The sequence below is a fragment of the Centruroides vittatus genome, unplaced genomic scaffold, assembly GCF_030686945.1.
Source record: "Centruroides vittatus isolate TY-2023 unplaced genomic scaffold, ASM3068694v2 contig_290, whole genome shotgun sequence".
NCBI classification, from domain to species: Eukaryota; Metazoa; Arthropoda; class Arachnida; order Scorpiones; family Buthidae; genus Centruroides; species Centruroides vittatus.
Genome location: NW_027121846.1, coordinates 2096454 through 2118536, shown reverse-complemented (window position 1 = coordinate 2118536; position 22083 = coordinate 2096454). Strand labels below are relative to the sequence as shown.

General features: G+C 24.4%; 2 protein-coding genes across 9 annotated transcripts in view; one reads left to right on the top strand and one right to left on the bottom strand.

Annotated features, from left to right (window-relative positions):
- The window catches only part of LOC136972389 (suppressor of lurcher protein 1-like), a 93474-nt gene extending 71649 nt beyond the window's left edge, over nt 1-21825 (bottom strand). For 2 of the 5 annotated variants that reach the window (XM_067266970.1, XM_067266965.1), the window contains exon 1: nt 10610-10794. The gene's annotated coding sequence lies outside the window, so the exon portion shown is untranslated. Of the gene's footprint in view, nt 1-10609; nt 10795-11741; nt 11924-15424; nt 15456-21791 lie in introns of those variants that run through there. The other 3 variants (XM_067266968.1, XM_067266967.1, XM_067266966.1) reach the window with 3 other exon arrangements.
- On the top strand, nt 10744-18455 carry LOC136972397 (uncharacterized). 4 transcript variants are annotated; one of them, XM_067266984.1, is made up of 5 exons: nt 13559-13620; nt 13712-13796; nt 14169-14281; nt 14771-15027; nt 18107-18455. In XM_067266984.1, the coding sequence occupies exons 3-5, from the start codon at nt 14204-14206 to the stop codon at nt 18300-18302; spliced, it is 531 nt and encodes a 176-aa protein (XP_067123085.1). In that variant the 5' UTR covers nt 13559-13620; nt 13712-13796; nt 14169-14203; the 3' UTR covers nt 18303-18455. The 4 variants fall into 4 exon arrangements, 3 of the variants coding, with proteins under 3 accessions (XP_067123084.1, XP_067123085.1, XP_067123083.1); XM_067266982.1 differs by having other exon boundaries at nt 13712-13800; XM_067266983.1 differs by lacking the exons at nt 13559-13620; nt 13712-13796 and adding an exon at nt 10780-10870.
- Nucleotides 21826-22083: the final 258 nt, after the last annotated feature.

Sequence of the window (22083 nt, the reverse complement as noted above, 5' to 3'; positions counted from 1 at the left end):
AGAAGATATTAGACTTAACGACCGTTAAGTCTAATTTACAGGGGATAGTAAGTAATAAACTCGCAATGGGGAAAAATCTCCAAGAGGAAAAAATTAAAGAATAAAAAAAAAATAGCTAAGATAAAAGCTGTGCCGAAAGTGATACAAAGTAATTGATAAAAAGCGAACCATGTTTTTATGCGGTCTTAAAAAGGATACGGTTATCTCTACTAGCATTTGAGAATGTAGTTGAAATATTCTAATATAATATAGCCTTTATTTAGAACGTTTGTAAAAATACTCTTTGAAATTTATCGTTTGTCTGTGAATTTTCAAAATACAATCAAATTATTTTAATAATCTGCCGTACTCTGGATATAATCAAGCCTAACAATATTAATATGAAGCGTCCAAGTATTAGAAATAAATTTAATTTTTAATAATCTGCTAACTTTATAATCTTTCAACAATAATACAGATCAGGACCGGATTTACAAGTAAGCTATTTATGTAAGCTGTAGCTTAGTGCCTCGAGTCCAAGGAACCTCAAAAATTTCTACAAAAAAGAAAATTGAAGTCAACTTTTGTAATAAAGATTTTTTACAAACCATTAATTAATATGTTTAAGTTAATTCTTTTCTTTTTATAATTGACTTCTAAGATTGTAAACAGTTGGTAAGGGGCCTCACACAGTTCAGCTTAGGGCCACGAAATGCCTAAATCCGGTCCTGATACAGATTAACGAAAAGATCAACTAACATTGTACTTCTTTATCTGATTAATACAGACAAGTGACAACTTGATAAATACTGTAATAGACACAAAAACGTACCTATATCACTTTACAAAAGAGAACTTATACCCTTAAGGAAATTCCTAAACCTGAAAAGAAACAACACAACAGTACTTGCTATAGTTACAGTTGGCTTCAATCCAAACAATATCGTCTTTGAAATTCCAGAGAAATTTTTCCCCAAAAAATTGAACTTCATTAAAATTAGAATATCATATTTATATTCTTATTTAAAAAATTAATTAAGTTTAAACATAATAGAGGAAATAATATTTCATTATTTAGTCGTTCTATTTTCTTTTAACATTAATCTTATTACAATCAATAAAGGTATGGAACAACTTTTGACATATTCCAGATTACATCCACAGGTTACAATTATATTCGTCTTTCGTGAGAGCATCGAATCCATCAACTGACAGAATCTGCATCTGGAATGATCAATACTTCACCATCCCACAAGCTCGCTAGTAAGAAACTAAAAATCGATACTTCTATTATTTTATAAATATATAAATTTGCTGATGATCCCTATAGTACGATCGAAGCATTCATTCTTTTTTTTTTTTTTTTTACCTTTTTAATTTTCTTCTGGATTTTCTAGCTTCAATTTTTTCCAATTTCGTCTCGGATTTAATTAAATTTTATTCGTTAAATGGAATTAATAATTGAAACAATTTACATGAAAATTTGGCTAATAATTACATCGTTACCGCTCCAATGACATTAGGTGAAGGAATTATTAATAGTAATGCAATATCTAACCATCATGTACAACTGTTAATCCATTAATTAATACAGAAATGAAATGTTTCTAGTTATGTTTATACTTGTGGCGATTAAAAATTAATTACTCGAATTGATTTTATAACTGAAAATACGTTTAGATCGCTCCAGATTCGTTCGAAAAATCCTGTAAATTTAAGGAGTGGAATAATAATTTGACATTAAGAGGTTTTCCTTAATGAAAACTTTTTCGACGCTATTGAGATCTAAAATAAGATTTTTCCTCTTGAAATTTAATTAGTGCAATTAAAGAGCTGAATTATAATTGCGATTAATGACGAGGTCCTTGTAGTACAACCATTCACTTGAAAATTGTGACACTTCTCTTCACTTTTACAATAAAATGATTTAGTTAGAGAACTTTTCTAAGTCTTCAGACATTAAAAAAATGTATAAAAATCTAATAAATCATTACTTTCAAGTATATGAAGTGCAGTACTAAATATTAGTGCCAAGTATTACGTGCATATCTTCAATGGGATTCATTGCATTAGTCGTTCGACCCTGATAAATGTTGTCTGAAGTAATTTGGAAGAGTAAATAGATAAAACTCCGTTTAAATTTCTAGTTTTAATAGCTAGCTGTTAAAATTTGAAATACAGTGCACGCTACTAAAACCCAGAACGATATAATTAAAAAAGTAATAACTTATAATCATTTGTTAGAAAATAAATTTAGTTAAGGAAAATGGCTTTAAAAACCAAAGATATACTGTATTGAGTAATATATATATATTTTTCTTTAAAAAAAATTGAAAAATCTATTCACATATTGCAATTACAAATTTGTTGTTCTGAAAAGAATGGATAAACTGTAATTCAGTTTATAGTTTATCGGATTAAATATGAACAAATTGACTAATACTCAAGCGCAACATCACTTCAAATTTGATATGTAAATTAAGAAAAGTTTATTAATTTTAGTTTGGATATGATAATGAACAAAAAGTATGGGAGCATAACTATAGGTAAACATAAATCCAATCAAACGAGTAAATTTACAGAATCCCTATTAAGAATTAGTTTTACGTAAAGAGTAAAAGTAATGATGAGAAGAGCGAGAAAATACTTTGATAATCATAACCTTCGATAAAAAGTTCAGTAATGAAATAAGTTTGATAGAGTTTATGACCATAAAATAAACAAAGTAATAGCAAACAAGGAGTGAAAAATGACCAGAAATATTTATATTAATAGTAATAAATTCTTTATAAAATAAAAAGAAAAATTAATTAAAATTACTGAAGAAATCCATTTATTATATCAAAAATTTACCGTTTAAAACTAATATTTTTATAAAACTAAAAGCATTTTGTGTGTTATGTACTTAAATATTAATGAGTACAAAGCAATAATTTATACAAGAGCAATTAAATCTAAACAGAAATTTTATCTTAAATAATAAAAAAAAAGTATTTTGATGTGAAGAACAATAATACTTGATAATATTTTCTCTGGTAATATTTGATAATTCAAACACGAAAAAAAGCTTTTTTTTGTGTCATCCAACTGTCAAATCTCATAAAACAGTTTTATTAATGAATAATCATTACACGAAACAAAAGATTAAATTTGCTTTGTGTTTCAAACCAAAAACTTTTCCCCCCCTACGAAAATACACATATGGAAATCGACCAAAGCAAAATCGATTCTCACGGAATAAATACAAATAATCCGATTTAAAATATTGATAATCCTGCTTTTTACAGTATAATTAAATCAAAACATACCCTTCAGCAACATAACGTCAACGCCAATTTTTCTTCTAAAAAGCACGAAACAAAATTACCGATTTTTAAATGATATCTTAAAAATTAAATGAAGCTTTAAACTAAAAATCTATGTTAAAATTTTCTTCATAAAACTCATTTTTAATTAATTCCATCGTTAATTACGTGTTTTAAAATTTTTTTTCTTACGGTTTATTGTTTATATAAATTAAATCTCAAACGAGTTTTTTTCATTTTATATTAATTTTTGTGCTTTTTTTTAATTCAATTTTTAGCACAATTCTGTAGTTTTTAGATTAGTTTAAGCGGATGTCCAGTATATTAGTTTACCTGTTAAAGTAATTCTTTTACCAGGACGAATCGCAGTGCGACGACAAAGGGCTAAGAAAATAAAATCAATAGATAATAGATGTATTGAATTGTTAGAAACGCATGTTTTCTAAAGATTTGTCAAATCATGGCAATCAGTTCTTGTTAGTGTTAAAGAAAACGACTCCAGTATTTTTCCAAGACTGATTTTCTTTAACCATTTTCACTGTACAGAAAATCAACTATTGTACAATTTAATAAAAATGTTTCTCAAACCGAAATTGGAAAACCTATTTAATTTAAGTACAAAAATAAAGAATAAACTGTAAAGTCAAATGATTTAATTTTTCAAGAATTGCGAGTGTCTATATTTTTTTGAAAAAATAAAATATAATTTATGCGTGATAATGATACTAAACTGAATTTTAGTTCAAATCTCAGCGGCCTTCGTCACTAAAATTCAATCTCAATTATTTAATTGCCTAAATAAGATTTGTTTACTCTATTTATTTTTTGAGTGATTTTTTAAAATATATTTGAAAATTTACAAAATAAAAATAATTAAATTTTATAACGTGTAAATTGTAAAGTTTTATGAAAGAGTCAAGCTAATTAAATTAATATAGAGTTTTCTTAAAATGTATCTTGATTTAAGTAAAGTATAATGCAAAAAATAGCTTTAATCATTCTGTTAGTTCAATTAAAGTGGTTCTTAACGATAAAATATAATTTTTTTTTACGTTCTAAAATTCTATTAAAGACGGAGAATTTCTCTAATATATCATTACGTATTTTTTAAACCTTCATTCATAAATAATGAAGAAAATTTATTTACGAATAATGCTAACAATGATTTTTTTCAGCTCATTTTAAGCATGACTTTCTGATTGAATATTTCGCCAATTATTTTTCTTTAGTAATATATAAAATTTCCGAAAGAAATTTTTTTTGATTATTTTAAAGTCTGCACTTTTAAAAATGAGAGGAAAAAAACTGAAAATGGAAAATGGAACATTCATTCTATACGTGCAGAACACAATCATAAAAAAATAAAATAAAATTTTTTTTTGATACAACAATATTAACATGGGTTTGCAAAAACCCTTTACAATTTTTAGTCGAGCAGTAACATAACTTTTTGTTGAACTTTGAAAAAAAACAAGAGGGTAAAAGAATATATTCTGATATGGAATAAACAAGATTACAAAATTACACTATATTTTCTTTAAGAAAACTTCGATATTCCTCTAAAGATATTATGCAGAAAAATACAAAACGGTTTGTCCATCTGTCACTTTATGGATAACTAAAATCATTTCTTCATCTGAAAGGGGGAGAAACATAAGAAAAAAAATAAAACAAAATTTTCTTCTAGCAAACCTTCTCTTTTTTGTTGACCTGTATAAACAGATCAATAAATAAACAAACTAACAAAACTTAAGCACTTATCATAGGATCATAGGAAAGTGAGAATGATTTTCAACTGAAAAAGTAAGAAATCGTGATTATATATATATACAATGTTTAGGAATAAACTTAGAAACTCATTAAAATGTATATTCGAGTAAGACACAAAATAGAGAAACAGCATTAGCGTTAGAAAACACGAGGAGTAGATCTCACGAATGTGATTACCTGCATTCCTGTTCACAAAAGTTAATCACGAATACTTGTAAGGTCACTAAGAATTTCCTCTTATCTCAAATTCCAATAAAAGATTCATCAATGGAAACCTAATTAGAGAAAACTCCTAAACAACTTTTCTCACATTCTAATCTTGAAAAATCGATTCATTTTTATAAGAATCATCTCCATAATTAAAGAATGCTTCATTTACATTTTTAATCTCTCTTGACGAATAAACTATAAATGAAAATAGAATTTAAAGGGTACGAAACTATCATTATTAAATAGATTGCATTTATAAATTTTAAATCAGTTTTAAAACACAGAAAACATTTTTAATCTTTCTTGATCAAACGAAGTTTGTAATTCAATTTCTACTTATAAATATTAAAATAAATCTTAATAAATCCTTTAGTTAATACGACGAATTTAACAATTCCTAACTTTAATCCATATTTTATATTCTTGTTTGTGTTGGTCTTTTGAATAAATCCAAAAAAATTAGAGTAATGTTTAATATCTGAGTAAATAATTAATAATTATTATATATTTATTTTTTAACTAAAAGCAATGTTACTCCCTGAAGTATCATTAAATTAACTCGATCTTAAGATATTCATCTATCTTCATTTCGACTTTAAAGATACTTTAATAAGCAAAATAATTCTTTCGAATATTATAAAATAGATGAATATATTTTATTGTTTAATTAATTTATACTTTTCTAAAGAGAATTTACTTAAATTTCTCTCTCTTACAGTTTGTTAATTCTGTAACTAATTATAACTTAATGAATACATTTTCATTATTTTCATTCTAAAACTTTTATTCAAATATACTTTAATCAATTCTAATTCATATTTATTTTAGAGGTATTTATTTAAGTAAATTCAATGCTATTACATTACTTTTGATGTAACGCAAAGAAAAATATTAATTAAAAATTTAATGCTTTATCTCAAGATTAAATTTTTCGACTTAGATAAATATTTAATAACGCAACAATTTACTACATTAATGTTTTTTTTGTTTACTTTTTAAAATATAAAATTCAGACTATAAATGATAAAAACGTTAAACTACTTCAATTTTTAGTTTTAAAACTTGATAAAAATCTAATCTTCGGCCATAAAAAGAAAAAAATATTCTGTTTTTCTTTAATTTTGTTACAAAAATAGAAATCTTCCGTTCCGTAGATTGCATTTATCTAGCCAATTTATGAGTAAAAATATATACAAATATAATTTACTTTAGAAACGAATCAGTTTTCACAAAACAATAAATTCAATAGTGATGAAATTTATCGAAGAACTACAGCATATGCAATGAATGTTATAAACTCAAAATCGAACCATATTGATTTTTCGAGAGAAACTTGAAGCATATTCTAATAATAAATAACAAGTGCAGAATATAAATTTCCTCTCAAACTAAAAGATACTCCATTGAATCATCTCTTGCTTCGATAATGCTGATATTCTGAAAAGTTGATAAATGAACCAGTATTCTTATATCTTCAAAAGATTTGCTAGACAGATGCACCATTTCAAGACACAAAAAATTTACTCACAACTTTATTTGTAATGAACTTTTTTTAAAAATTTAATATCTTTATAAAAGCGACAACATCTTCGAGCAAAGTTGTCGCTTTTTCAACAATTTTTTTTAATATTTTTTTTAAAGAATTAATGTATTAAAGCATTGGTATAACGCAAGTCTGAATAGAAAATAAAAGTAAGCACTTAAAAAAAAGAATATTTATATTAGCTATATTAAAACTTAAATAAATAGCAACTTATAAAAAAAAATTGGCAATAAAATTATAAAAACATCCAAAATTAATCATCTAGTGCGGAGAAACATGAATCCATAACGTGTAAACTTCCTAACAATTTTCTACAAAATAAATAATAATAAAAAAGAAAACTTTATCTCATAAAAACCATGCAAAATTAATGAAAGTATGCTTAAAAATAAACAAAATACAAGTTAAAAAAAATTTATAGTCCGAAGTTTTATTAAAATGTAATTCTGATTTGACAACAACAATTTAAACTAAAACACAAAAAAAATAAACAAAAAGTAAGGAGAGAAAGGAAATATATTTAAATAATGTTAATACAAAATATCACCGGCTTAAATAACAATAATAAATAACTTTTTGAATTTCGAGCAATAATTATAATAATAATGATAATAAGAGAATTCAATTATTTGTGATACTTTTAAAACGATTCTGAGATTATCACTAATAAAGTAAATTATATTTAATACATATCAAATTTATATTTTCTAATTAAATTTTAACGATATCATTTAAAGTAAAAAGTTAAAAAAATAAATATTTGTTTAAAAAAAAGAGATTTAACTGCTTGGAAGCGGATATTGCGGTAGTTATATGTCGAGAATTTTTAATTATTATTTTTAATATATCAAATTAAAATTTTTAAAAATTAAAAATTAATATATATATAAACGTAAGGACTCTCTAAATTTTTCATTGGATAGGTTTACTTCCATATATAAACTTAAATACATAATAAAATTAAGTTATAATTCGAGACATTTTTCGTAAAAAATAAATTATAGAATATATTTTTTTAAAAAAAGAAAAATATATATTGAAATTTAAAACATTATTTCTGATTTGTAAACAATATTTTAAATCTTATTTTTAGTATTAAAGTATTTTTCCAAGTAGAGAATTTTTTTCATTATTATTATTATTATTTTTTTTTTATTATAAGTTATTACTACTTATTTTTGTCAATAAAATTTTCATGTAGAGATTTTGGAATTTATTTTCCATGTAGAAATGAAACTAATCCTTCTTGTAACTTAATACATCTGGTAATCCTGAACCACTCTCATTCAAAATGCAAGTAATTAAAAGTGATATCTACGTATCTAAATTAATTATATCAAAACAATGAAACAATGGTCAATGAATTAACTGTTAGACAATAATAGCTTTTTTTTTAGTAAATATTATTTTAGATTAATTACAGTTTTCTATACTTCTAAAGTAATAATTAAGAACATAAAACAAATTTAAACAATAATTAATTATTTAAAAAATAATGTTTATAAGCGTTAGTTACGTATGGTCTATCTAAATTTATCCTTACAAGGGAGAAAGGGGGAAAATATTAATTACTAAAAAGATATTTTCAAATTAAGAATGTATTTAGCTCTAAAAAAGAAGAAATAATATATAGAAATAAAAAGTAATTTTCTTAAAAAAATAACTATCTTATGTCAATAAATATTGAAAACGATATCTAAACATCAATTAACAATTTAAACAAACCTGACAATATAAATTAATTAGGAAAATATGATATATTTTCTTATTAAAATATAATTTAATATTCATAAAAAATGATATTAAATATCATTTTCAATTTTTTAATATTAGATTTGTTAATAAAAAACGACAACTAATTATCAGAAAATGATATTTAAAAAATTGCTGTTAAAAATATTTTCGAATTAAATAAAAGAAAATATTGAAAAATGTAAACGAAGATTTAAAAAAAAATCAAATTCCTTTCGTAAGAGAAAGACACCCATAAATCCTCGATAAATATTTATATAAAAAGGACGTTACCTTCAGAACATCCTGTTGAAATATTATTATTAATAAATACAATAATACTTTACACTTATATTAACAGTCAAGCATGTTTTAAGAGATAAAAAATTATCATATTAAATATGCAGTTAGAAAATAATTTTAGGAAAATAAATCATATCATGGAGTCATGACGTGCATTTTCCAAATGTGGACACAAGCCAAATAATTTAACTATAACGATTTATGAAGTAGCGTTAGAATATATAATATGAATTTTGTAAATATATATGCAGGTACACATAGACACACATATCTTCTTATTTTTTTCAAATATGAAGTCAATAATAATTAAATTAAATATTCTGATTATTATGATAATTTAGTTCTCGATCAAATATTGATTCAACTTTCCTAAAATAGATTTAGGTCCCGTCGATAACATACTAATGGGAGATAATCTTATAAATTTATCTCCAACTTGGTATAAATTTTACTTATAAAATTATTTTTCTTTTTCTTTCTCTAAAAGGAGTATATAGAAGTCCAAAGATGGACTTCTGTACACTCCTTTTACTCTGTATATACTCTATATACTCTGTCTAGCAATAAAAATGATTAAATATATTTTTAAAAAGTAAACTAAAAAAATATTTAATTTGTTTTTTAAACTGAAAACTTAAATATTTAAAAATTTATCAATATTATATTATTATTTCTTTTAGACATATAGATAACAATACAATATTAATTAATAGTATGTCATCTATTGGAAATTCAGATAAGAAAAGTATAAATAATAAATTAAATAAAGCTACTTTTTATAACAATTTTATCCTCGATAAATTTTACAATCCGACTATTGCAAATAAAACTTTACCATTAATAAAAAATGCAACAAATCGCAAATATTACCGCACTGTTTCTAAAATCAGTAATAAAATTTCCTCAAGGATTTTGAAATTAAGTAGTAAAGATTAAATGAGATATAACTATCAATTTTCAACAAGATATATTTTTATACTGTATACATGTATATTAATAGTGTGATAATGAATGTATGCTTTTTACGTCATTATAACGATCAATCTTCATTGTAACTAAGAGCAGAATTTACATCAATTAAATAAAGATAATGAAAATCAAATTTATAAAATGTATACTTTTTTAAAGAGGAGTAAATGCTTTAAATCGACTCGGTCTATAAATTATATACAAATCTTTTGTATTTATATAGAACAAATATACGTTATTGATCGGTAATTTTAATATCAAGTAAAACGTTGTTAAATTAATAAAATATTCGACAAGAATTTATAATTAATTATATTCTGAAAATAGATAAACATAATATATAATGCTGGTTCTCTCCTAAACATAACGACAAGTCTTCGTATCATGCTGGAAGACATACATATATACATATGAAAATGATAATACTGAACCGTATCGTAAAATTATAAAGCTTATGAACAATAGTAAAACACCAGGATGTTCTGTAAGAAGGAATCGTTCTAGCAATTGAATTGATAGCTTCTAGTAGCATTTAACGTGTCTAGACTGGGAAAGCATTCTATCTACACTATTAAAGATTAAAATCGTTAACAATATGTTACATCACTATAAACCACTAACGAAACGAATTTTATCCACATAGTATTATCTTAAACCTAACAAAGCTTAGAAATTTTAGTTTTTAACTATCTAACCAATTCCGAAACAGCACTGTCCTTCGAATTCGCTAACCCGCCGAGGTATTGAAACAACTTACGCTATCTTAAGATGGTATGAAGTGAACATTTTAGATACATACTTACGACAATAAGTCTATCCTTGTACAATCCAGTAGATTCCACCTTAACCACAACACACACAGGCCTACATGTGTCTAAGACAGACCTCCACTGTGTACTCCCTACTTCCAGCAGGACAGACCAGGGCAATCGATAAGACACTGGATTTCATTCGAACATTGAGCTCCAGCAGACACAGTGAGAGAGAATGCTGTTGTCCACGGCGAATCGCTAGTTATCATAAACATGTCCAGTTGATGGCTCATGAGGATGTGGATAGGGTAAGTTATTATTAACATCCTGTACCTCAATTGCTATAGATTTTCTGATAATGCACTGACAAAATGACTTATAATTTTAACCTATACATATATTTCAATTTATCGGTTTTAAAAGCGAATTCTATTGGTAGAAAACGTTTTCTCGTAGTCTTTTATTTCTAAAACAAAATTCTATATATATTTTTTTTAATAATAAAACTAGTAAATAAAAAATGCAGCGAAATAAAAATTTTAAAAGTAAACTTAATAAATTATCAAATATATTTGTAATTGTTTTATTCTATAAAAAGTATTATATATTATGAATATAGAGTAAATTATAGAGTAAATTATAAAGGATTTAACTTTATATTATTTGGTAAAAAAAATTCAATTAATACTAAACTTCAAATAGTCATTAACCATTCTCGAATAGGCCTACAAACCATTTTGACGGGTGCCAACAGCTTAGAAGACGCAAAATTATTTATTAAAATGTCCTTCTACGGTACTTCAGCAAATCTAATCTTGCCATAACTTCTAGATAGGCAAATCAAAGTGAGTAAACTCTTCTTTGAATGAACGAAGTTCTTCAACAAACCTTAAGCTTTTATTATAACTTTAATAATTAAATTTATAATAAAAAAATTATTACGAAAGTTTACAATTTTTTTCAGGTTTATAATGATTCGACATTTTATAATTAAATGACAAGTATTTTTAAACAAAATCATCATCATCATCATGTTATAGATGATTGATGAGGAAAAACACAGAAGGAAGTGTTTGTTAGAAAATCATCCCGAAATCGGAAATAGATCTACAGGGAACGGAAGTTGACTGAAAGACAGGAAATAGATACGAAGAGAGAAAAGGTGAAGCTGAGATTTACCGTTTCTCTTGCCTGCCATTTGGACTGTTCAAGTTAGCAAATTATCCATTGCGTATCTCAGCGACACACTCTCCGGACGAATAATGCTCTACCTTCAAGACGAATGCATTCGTCAAGTAAATAAAACACTTCTATTTCTTGGATAAACAGAATTTCTCAAAATCTCCCAGATCGGGCAGCCTCTAAAATAAAAAAAAAAACAAGGGGAAAAAATCAATTTTTAAACGATCAAGCATTTTATTTTTTATTTTATTTTTTTATTTCTTTCTTTCGAACAAAAGACAAAAACAGCGTATATTTTTCTTAATTAAATATAGGGATGGCAGTTTAAATTTGGAAATTTCCGATGCGAAGTGATTTGTTACCCTGTCTATCGTTACATTGTCTACAAAGAAGAAAACTGTAAAGACGGCGGAAGTAATGAAGCTATTCCTTTACATGCACATCTATAAGGAAAGAAATTAATTGTCGTTGTAGGAGAAAAATCAATAAAGACATTCTCATTAACTTTACTTCTCCAAATTTCATCGATTGTCAATTGGAAAACAAAAACCAAAATATTTCGATAGATTTTAAACAATTGCCTTGATTACTAGCCATTCTCTCGTGATAATTTTTACACCGCTTCTTTGAAAAATGACTTACATCTTTAAGTTTGAATGCGTTTTCTTCTAAAAGATAAGAGTAGTTTTAATTTGTGTTGGTGTTAAACGGAGCACTGACTGTGCAAATAACAGAGGGTCAATCGCTCTGTTTGTTGAGGAACGAAGTGCAAATAGCGCTTCTTGATGAAACTGCTCAATTAAGTAGTTTAGATGTTATTTTTATATATTTCAGAACTTCCATTTTTATTCAAATATATTTTATTTGTTAACTTAAAACGCAAACCGTAACAAATAGTTAAAAAGTCTGAAATACTGATGTATACGTGTTAACGAAATATACTTTATATGTTTTAATTAATTAATTATTATTTTTTAAATGTATAATATTTATCGTGATAGCATCGACAAATAGTCAGAATAGAAAAATTTGTTAAATTAATAGTAAATCAATTCTCGAAAGTATCAAGCTTTAAAATTAGAATATTTTAATTTCGATAATTCAGAAAGTTTGTAAACATTCAGAATTTATTAAAGTTTTATCAGATTAATTATATTTATTTAATTATGATGTAATTTTTTCATACGAAGGAAAATTTTATTTAAATTCTTATGCATATTTTTAATTAATATTTTTGTGAAAACAAAGAAATACGTGCTTATAAAATTCATTTTTTTCCGATTAATTAATATTACGATTTAAACTAATTACTGCCAAGTTATTCATAGAAAATGTTTTTTAAATATACTGTAATCGATTCCGGGAACTAATATATTTCCTGATTTATTTATTTATTTTGGTTTTTGTGATTAAAATAAACAGAGCGCACAAAATTCAAAATTTCTTCTCTAGTTATATAAGTTTAGAAATTTTTCCTATAATAAATTTTATTTTCGAACACAAAACCTCTAATAATTATCCCTTAGAGTTATTTTCATTGGTACAAAAATAAGTTTTGTTTTAAAATAGGCAAAACGTTCCATAAAATTGTCACAGATTTTATTTTTGTAATTGATTTGCGCAACGGGAACCAAACATAAAAATTAAGGAATTGATTGCAATTAACATAAATACAATTTTATTTTAAGTAACCTGTATTATTAAATCTTAATATTTACAGAAAATATTATTTTAGTCATAGAATATCTACTTGGAATCCTTTCATGGAGCCATCTAAAGCCTTGCTATTTCCATCTATTTACATACAGAAATGAATAACTATCGTATATAAAATACTAAGGTTTTAATGTTTGAAATGACCTAACTCTAAACAAAGGTGATAATCTTATCTTTTATTGTCTATCATTTATTTTTGTTTATTTTGAAAACCATCTGAAATAATATGATTGATATCGAGTACTTTACAGAATCCAATTCCAAAGAGAAATATTAAAAAAGAAGAAAAATAAAAAGATGTGCAAATTCGTTCTGCATATTCGTATTTAAAGAAATGTTAGTAATAATAATTTTTTTTTTTTTCATCTTTTAAAATGGTTTTCCGTTTAGGAAGCGATACTTTAAACTTAATACTTTTATAATAAATACTTTTCACTTGAGAAAACAGCACTTATTTTTAGTTTCTAAAAGTAGAACACTTATAGCAAATTGCCATTTTTTCTTTAAAGTCGATTTTCTTAAATTGAATTCCGACTTGTTATTGAAACCAGTTTTTTTTTTTTTTTTTTTTTTTTTTTAATCGTTAACATAAGCACCTATAGCATTCGTCAAACCATTTGACGATTCTACCCTTGACGTAGAACAGCTTATAATGTAAGAGCGTGCGAATCTTGCCTAGTTACATTTGTCTCTCCCTATCATTAACAGAGCCGCACCGGTATACGACAATTAGTTTCTGAAGAATGATTCCGAAGAGAAATAAGGAAAAGTCTGATGTGTCAGACACAATGATATCTCCTTACTTCATCCTCTTCTTTTTGGTAAGATTTTTTGATGATAAATTACTTTTTTCCACTTTCGTTTTCGTCATTTACTTTTCAACAACCGAGATTTATTATAAAATTAAATAGCAAAAACCTTTATTACATTTCGTAAAATAATTGTATTAATTCTATTTACTTTTATATTATTTATTTTCAAAATAACAATTAATATTTAAAAAATATTTTCATTTCGTAATAGAAACAGTAATATGTATTATAAATATTTTTGCCTAAAAAAATATATTTAATTTTGCAATTATTTTTACAAAATTAATTATATTTTTACAATATAATATTCTATCTTTCATATAAATGTATACAGTAAAACCTGTGCAAACTGTTAAAAAATTTTAATTAGTACTATTTTACTTTAGCCAAATAGTTTTTAAAATACATAACACTTATAAACTTTAAATAAATGATTATATATGAAGATTAAGTTTTCATTTTCAGCCTAAGTTCAGAGATGCAATTATTATTTTACAGATTAATGTCTTACCCTCACGCTGTTCTAAAAGCGAGGAAGAAACATATGTAATAATACAAATTCCATATCGTATGTTAAAACGACTGAATAGTAAATCAATTACAATACAAGTTCCAGATACACCAAAAAATTCTCCTGAAGAACCTTCAAAAGGAGCATCGAGTAGTGACTACAGTTTATTGAAAAATAAAGAAAATCAAGAAGAGAAAGAGACTGAAGCTGAACCTGACGATAAAAAAACGAATAAGCATTTCAGGTAAATAATTTCTGTTTGATTCTGAAAAGTAAATATACTTGAAAGTGACGTTTTAATTAGTATTAATTTATTCTGCACGAATTAAGTTTTAATCGTCATTAATAATAACGATGCTAGAGAATAAACATTTTTACAATTAAAATAATTATCTGATAAATATTAGTGTAGCATTTCAAATATGATAATTACTAAATTATATAAAATTAATCATTTTATAAAATAATTAAAATGTTTAAATTATAATTTCCCCATTATAGGTATTTTTAAGGTTTTTAATATGACAATTCTACCGTTCAGTTTAATGATAATAATCTGTAGTAATTATACTTTTAATTTTAATTTTAAAAAACTGATAATTTATCACTTATACTTATAAATGTATAAATGTTTAACACACTCAACATGTAAACACAAGTACTTTTATAAAAAAGAATCATGAATCTGGAATGAATTAGAAATGATTATTGTAAATATAGAGTATATTAAAACATCATTATTAATTTATTGTTATTAAAATTGAATGGAAATAATAATAATAGCACATCAGTAAATACTTCAACACAAATGTAAACAATAATTTGATTTAAAAAAAACAGTAAACATCATAAAAATTTGCTATTATAAGCAGAGTGTTCCTTTCCAGAAATAACACAAACCTCTTTGCTGAATGGAATTCTATTACAGATCTTCTCTAAAAAATTTGATTAATTTGTTTCTATTCGCGAACTATCCTAATGCATTCTCCAGTGACGTGGAAGAACATTTATTGTTTGAAGAGATTTTCCTATCCATGAAATGCCAATGATATCTGATAGGAAAAACACCGCAGCTAAGCATTCCAAACCTAATCGGAGTGTATCCATAGGAAGAAAAATCCATTTAAACAATGCAACTTCTAATGCATCACTATAGGTTGATTGCTAAAGGCAGTCATAAACTGCTGCTACTGAGACTCACTTAATAGCATATTTTTTAAAAATCGCATTAAATATCATCTATCTCTCACTTAAGATAATCATTTTTACAGTTTAATGAGCGTATAGACAAAGCAAAAGATAAGAATATTATTGAATATTTCTTATTGTCAGAAAATTTATTTTATTGCTGCAATTCCTCCTTAATTTCTAAATAATTACGATGTTAATATAAAAAAAAAACATTAAAAATTATTTTTATGATAATTATAATGTTTATACTAAAAATCTCAGTCAGTTTAGCTTTATATATGAAATAAATTTTAACATTTAATTACAGAAAAAGTTAGTAAATATATTAAATGCATAATAGATATGTCAAAAAACAAGAAGAATAAACTAAATAGTATTAAAATGTTTGCTTTCAATTTATAGTAATTTAGGTTTTAATGTATGATCTATCAGATAGTTAAAATCACTTAAATGAACAAGTAGGTGCCACTATAACTGATAGTTGGCACCTAGTTATAGTCCTATATTTAAGTGATTTAACTAGATCAAGCTAATTCAAACGTTAAACGAGTAAAGTCGATTTATACAGTACATTACTGAAGAGGTATGTTCTCAACCATTACGCCAAATAAGATCTAAAATAAGTAAATATTTAATTCATTAAACTAATTTGAAAAAAAAAATATATATATTATTTTACAAATGATAAACAATGTTAAAAATATGTTAATCAAGAATTAATTTAAAGATTTATAAATTATGTAAATATATAAATTATAAGATTGGTAATGAATTAATTTAAAGAACTCATAAGTTATGTATGAGTCATGCATATTAAAGAATACTTGAAAAATTATTTAACGTTTACAATAAATGTTTAATTAAAATTATCATTTCATTTCATTGAATTTGTTACATTAGACAATAACAATAAACATTATTAGATTTAATAAATATCATTAGATGTTGATCAAATTCGTCCGAAATTGTCCGAAAAGCGGCGAATAACAAATGTTTTATAACTAGCGGGCATTGTTAATGTCAATAATGCAAAATATGCATTAAAAATATTAATATAAAAGCAATTTAATACGTAATAACTTACAAATAAAGTCAATTTTTTCAATGAAAATCTAGATTATATATAACTTGATAAGCTCTAAATTCCACTTTCTCTTTACTTTTTACGGTTGAGTACCAATTTCTAGTGACGAAATGCAATATTATCTCGGTTCGACAAAATAAAAATTTATTGTTTTTTTTCTTTCTTTCTTTTCTTAATTCTTATTATTTCAATCTCCACTCATTTATGAAAAGTCAAGTCATTCATAACATAAGAAACTTCACATTAAAAGTTTAAAGTAGTTACAGATGGTGCGGCTTTTATTTCGATATAAATTCAATTAAACCGGTTTTTATTGTTTAAAATTTTAGTTGCTCTTTTTTTTATACGTTTTATTATGTTTTTTAACTTACTTAAATCCAAAACGAATGAGTTTTTTATTTAATTAAATTTCTGAAATTTAATTGTAATTAATTATTTAAAAGTCGCCATTTTCAAATCGAATGGGATTTGTGTTTTCTGATTGGTTAAATAAGAAATAAATAATTTAATTCTTTTAAGTAGATTTAAATTTGAATAAAGAAACAAATTAATTAACTATTTGTTTCTTTGTTCATTATTAACTACTTTGTTTTAAGTACACTTGCTTTTTTTTTATTGACTCTGATTTTTCAAATTTGAAAATTTCCGTTTGTTTACGAAAAGGTTAATTAAAATTAGAATTACTTTGTAAATTATTAATTCAGTTATCATTTGGAATAAATAATAAATAATAAAATAGAATATATATTATTTATTATTTCAATCGTTTATGAGTCATATCAAAAATTAAGTTGTATTTAGTTCTGATGATTGCATTTACTTCAATCCGTATTAAATTATTAAAATTTTATAATAAAATTTTAATAGCATTTAAATTAATTACTGAATTTTTAAAGTATTGTCATTAGAATGTAAATCACGGGATAATTAATTTGATACGAACGTCGTTAATTGGAAGGCAAAAATTCAAAACAACGACTTTTAACCCAAATAAAAGTAAGGAATTATTTATCAGAGATAATAAAATTTTCTTTCTGTTTCTTTATAGCTATCTGAATGTATACGGACCAGAGGTTTACGAGTTTGGTTACCGTCAAGGAAATTCGGGTCATTTTATGGAAAGAAAAGAAGCACGAAAGGGTCCAACATCACGTGTAGCTGTCAGATGGGGAGATCATAAATCTGGTTATGGTGAACATTATTGGGACTTTAATCATGGAGAGAAAGAAAACAAAGACGACTAAAGAAGAGATGCAGTCACAAAAACATTTTTTTTTTCTTTTTTTTTCCTGAAGCTTTAAAATTTTGAATTTTTATTGCCTTCAGGAAAATTGTATTATTGTAAGTTTAAAGTTTTGGATAATTTTTTTATATTCATTTTATAAAATAAAGTAATTGTTAATACAAATATTAAAAGTGTTATAAAATTTTAGAGTCTGCAAAATTGATATTTTTCACTCTGTATAAGATTTACTCCTACGTATTTCGTTCGAAGAAAATCTAATGACAAACAAAAATTTCTGCGTGTAATTAATTGGAACAGAAATTTCAGAGTTAACTCATTAATTAAAACGTAAAAATAAATGCAAGAACTAGCTGTAATGTGATTGAAATCCTAAGTAATACATCTGTTAATGTGAAGAGTACCTCAAGTGCACTACAGTCAGTAATTATCAAATATTTATAAGAGCGAAAGAATAATTTGCTGATGAAGTAGATATAAAAATTTTAATCTAGATTAGAATATATACACACACGTATATCCATATTAAGATTTTTTTTTTTTTTGTAATTGTAAGAAGTTTCAAAATATGTCTACTGCTGTAGATAAACATTATTTCATATTATTTTAATAATAATTTAGTTTAATGTAATACTTTCTATCAACAGCAAAAAATTTATATAAAAATATAAAAGAATTATTATATAACATAAGAATTATTTCAGTTCATAAAAAGATAATTATGAGACCGAATTACAGAATGTTGAGTATAAACCAGAAGCCTATTTAGTTGATCGATGAGGCACAAGAGACGTACGATCAGCTGAGCTCCTGTAAAACTTTTTTTTCTAAGAAATGGAAGATAAAATAATTGAAACAGTTCTTTCCCTTATACCCTTAAGAATGCTTAAAATACATTCTATCCAGAGAGAACTTGCAATAACGTTTCTACTTGTTTCCAACTTAGGAATCGACTGAACAATATCTACATAGTAGAACTAAGAATGCTATTTTTACATTAATTATACAGGTTATATAATTTAATTAATTCGAAAAAACGTACTTACATCAATAAGAATATATCATTTTAATTGCATTTAATTCTGTAGAAATGAGTTTAAAAAAAACGTCGAAATAGCTGTCATTGTTCCATTACTACAAAGGAAAACTTATCATCTCTATTCAAAATTCCGACTTTGCCCATTCAAAATAATTTTTATAGCTATTGCTATGAAGCATTTGGAAACGATTTTTTTTATTATTGTCATAAACTGAAATTTCAGTTACTTCACATCCTTATTAAAATAAGGTCAAGAGAGTCACTAACAAAAGGATCCGTATTTCGCATGCTTTATTATTATTATTTTTGTAAATACGGATATTAATAAATGAATATTCAAATTAAAATAATTGAATTTGAAATTTTTTAATTTTAATTTTATTTTTACATGACGCGTAGTTAAATTTGTTCTTGAAAAACAAAATAAATGAATTTATTCAATTTTTTGTTTCAATAGTTTCTGAAATAAGATTCCAACAGACAGAAATATGGAATAAATTACATATGCATTTTCAAAGGAGAAAAAAACTATCCATATGAAAAACTTTAAAAAGTTTTCTACAAAAAAATTTCCATGTCTCAGATTTAGGATAATAAAACTGCCAAAATGCTGCCAATACGTTCATTTATAGGAACAAGAATTTTATTTATTAATAAAATTTTTGCTCCTATAAATATAAAACTTCGATTAAAAAAAAAATCTATAAAAATTATAGCTGTATGTTAGATATAAATATATATATGTATGCTATAATAACTTAATAAGTTATGTTATAGTTTGTTCAAGCTAGAGGCTAGAGATACAGTATATAAACAACCTGGATCATAATATAATGTTTACTTGAATGATCTTTCTACATCATTCTGCTGTTATTTAAATTTAATAATAAAAATAAATAAATAATACGCGATCCTATAAATCACTAGTCTATTACTTTTTGGGCATAAAATTATTATTAATAATAGGCTAATAGTAATAAATCGGTTTTAAATTTATGAAAAATAAGAAAAATTTTCCATAAATTATAATACAAATTAGTTTTTATTAGACTAAGATAAATTAATTTCATGGAAGAACGATTGCATTTTATTTTTAGCTTTATTACTGATAAATTTCAGTTTTTTAAACTATTTTAAATTTGATTAGTTTTAAATTACAAAACTATAAACGTTCCTTTCGTTATTTAATGGTTGAATCTAAAATAAATCTTAAATTTTAATATTAATTAAACGAACAATTCGAGTAATAAAAAAATATATTTAATTTCTAATTAAATATATTTATTATTGAGATGTTTCTTTTTTATTTTTTACAGTTTTTTTGTATTGTTTTTCATTTCTTTTATGAAATAGTTAATTATGAATTTTTGTTTCAGAAATGTGACAAAAACTAATTATACTTTAATAAAAACTATTTAATTTTAATAATTTTATTTAATTAATGTTAAATAATTGTAACCGTTTATTTATCTAGTAAAAAATTAAATGTTTAAGAAAATTAAATTTTTAATGACTAAAGAAACTTAATTCCTATAAGGCTAACAATTATTAAATTATGGATAAAAGATTTTTTATAAACGTTTTTTTTTTTTTTTTTAGCTAGAAATAATACATTTACTTTTATTATTCTACATTTTCTTCAATATAATCTCAGTAATGGAAATTCTTGAATGATGATGATAAATCTCGGATTTGTCACCTATCAAATCTCTGGGTTTGGACATACATACACATAAATTTATATATATTATATGTGGTGTCTATAGATGGCTGGGCTGGGCGTTAAGAAGCATATGCAGAGCGCAGTTTAAGAAAGAATACGAAGAGCTTCTTATGACATATAATGACGTACATTTTAATACGATACAGAAAACATTACAAAACGAAAAACACTGAACAAATCATCTTAATACTAATTATTAAACGGATATTAACCTTCTTGAAGCTGACACGTTTCGAGCATATAAGAAGAAATTTTAATACAATTATTCTCAAAATAGGTGCTCAGATGCTTCATTAGTCAATTAGAAATTGTTGCATTGTTGCGTGTTTTCGATATTTCACTGTATATAAACACCAAGAGTAATAAAGTTACATCTCTTTATATATATAATGAAATGAATTATTAATAAAATTATGATAAAAAAAACACGTATAATTTTATCACATTAAAAACTCGAAATTTAAAACAAATTTCTTTCGTGAAACTCATTAATTTAACTTATATTTGAGAAAGTTTTATTTAAGATATTAAGAAACAGAAAATTATTATAGATAATATAACTGTGCTTATGTAGAAAGAGGGGGGAAGTAATTACTATGGATTAAGAAATTAGAAAATAATAGACCTAAAACTGATGTATCTGATCTGAACTGAATGGTATTCTTCTTACAGCCTTATGGTAACGATAATAGATGGTCAAAAGGCAACTCAATTTCTCAGAAGCTCACCTGAGACAAATCGATTAGTTAAGCTTCTTGATTAGGTCGTTGGAACTTTTAGCGATATCTATTGTCGTCATAGAGTAGAACACGTTGTTAAACCAGATCTTCTTTTAGAATAGCCTAAAGTGAAGAAATCATTTTTTAAAAAAGTCGACTACTTTAAAATATATTAAAGCATAATATTAGTTAACATACGCTTAAACATTGTTAAAATATTATTTTTCACTTTATAATATTCTTTCCACAAAAAATTCTCATTAACTTAAATCTATAGATCCTTGCAGAAACACAACAGTAT